Source organism: Aplysia californica, unplaced genomic scaffold (genome assembly GCF_000002075.1).
Source record: "Aplysia californica isolate F4 #8 unplaced genomic scaffold, AplCal3.0 scaffold00842, whole genome shotgun sequence".
Taxonomy (NCBI): domain Eukaryota; kingdom Metazoa; phylum Mollusca; class Gastropoda; order Aplysiida; family Aplysiidae; genus Aplysia; species Aplysia californica.
Window position 1 is genome coordinate 266,351 of NW_004798112.1, and position 1,245 is coordinate 267,595.

At 37.4% G+C, this 1,245-nt stretch overlaps 1 protein-coding gene across 1 annotated transcript in view; it reads left to right on the forward strand.

Annotated features, from left to right (window-relative positions):
* Positions 1 to 1,245, forward strand: part of LOC101849412 (protein SMG5) — a gene marked incomplete in the record, with an annotated part of 32,153 nt that overhangs the window by 14,078 nt on the left and 16,830 nt on the right. The window contains 2 exon segments of the mRNA XM_005110020.3: positions 119 to 233; positions 1,049 to 1,195. Of these exon segments, the coding sequence (XP_005110077.2) occupies positions 119 to 233; positions 1,049 to 1,195 (262 nt within the window).

Here is a 1,245-nt window from a genome sequence, read left to right on the forward strand (position 1 = left end):
TTTTTATTTTTTGTCTTTGTTGTTCAATTTATATATTTATATAATATTAATACATGTTTTTCTGAAAGGATTTTTCTCCTCAAAACGTATTAATCTCTTTTTTGTGTGTTTTTCCAAGAAATCCAGACCCACCCGAATTCGGAATCTCCGTAGGAGAAGAAAGCGGAGGCAACTGAGTGACAGTAGTGAAGACGCCATGTCAGACTGGTCGGATATGTCTGATCTCAGCGAAGGTGGGTACACTACGTTGTTGCTTCAAGAATGTTAAACATTTCTTTGGTTTCGAAAAGCCTGTAAAACGGTTGTATAATAGATTTTCATGATTACGGTAAAGCTCATGGGAGTGTCTGAAAAGTGAATTCTAGCAGTAGGTTTGGGTTTTTTTTAATTTGTCTTTAAGGTTAGACTGGCATTTATTTTAAATTATTTTTAAAATGTTTTGCAAGTGTTATCAACTGTCTCAAATGAGAAAATGAAATATGTCATATTTTTTTCTGTTATAGATTGACACTGATCCTGACTGCAGTGGTTGCTTTCATAATATTTTCTGAGTTCGTTGTCAATATTCTTGGTGGTATAAGAAAAGTTTTGCTTACTGTTGTCAAGGCCAAGGAAAATCACTAATGAATTGTAAGTTTACCTGATGCAACAAATTCTGATGTTATAGTACAGAAGACTTACTTAGATCATCTTAAGCATTTTCTGCTCCTACAGGCCTGTCCTTCATAAGCTTTTAGCGTTATTTTTAGTATAGTTGTTCTGTGCCTACGTCTGAATGAAAATAGTCCGTGTGTGTGTGCATAAATATATATTGCATAAGAAGAAAGGAGGTAGTAAGAAAGGTTTTGAAAATGGGTATTCCAATGTAAAGTGCATTGAGTTACTTTTTTTGGAAATGCGCTTTATAAATGTTATATATTATTTAGATCACTGCTTCAAAGTCACCCCAACCTTTGCACTTCCAAAAAAGATACGAGTATTTCATAAATATTGGAGATTTTTAAAAATTGAAGCCCATCTTTGATCGTAAGGTCTTCTCAATTGACAGGAAAAGCAGAGGCGGAGGATCAGCTGGTCTCCAGTGAATCGGACGACGACGATCTGGCCAGTTACTTTGACCGCGGCTCTGATTCGGACCTCTCTGACACAGAGGAGTGCAGTCAGCCCACGGAGCCCAACAACACACGTCCTCAAGGTTGGTCTTATAGTACTGTAGCTTGGGAGACTTTGGGGGGGGGGGGGGGG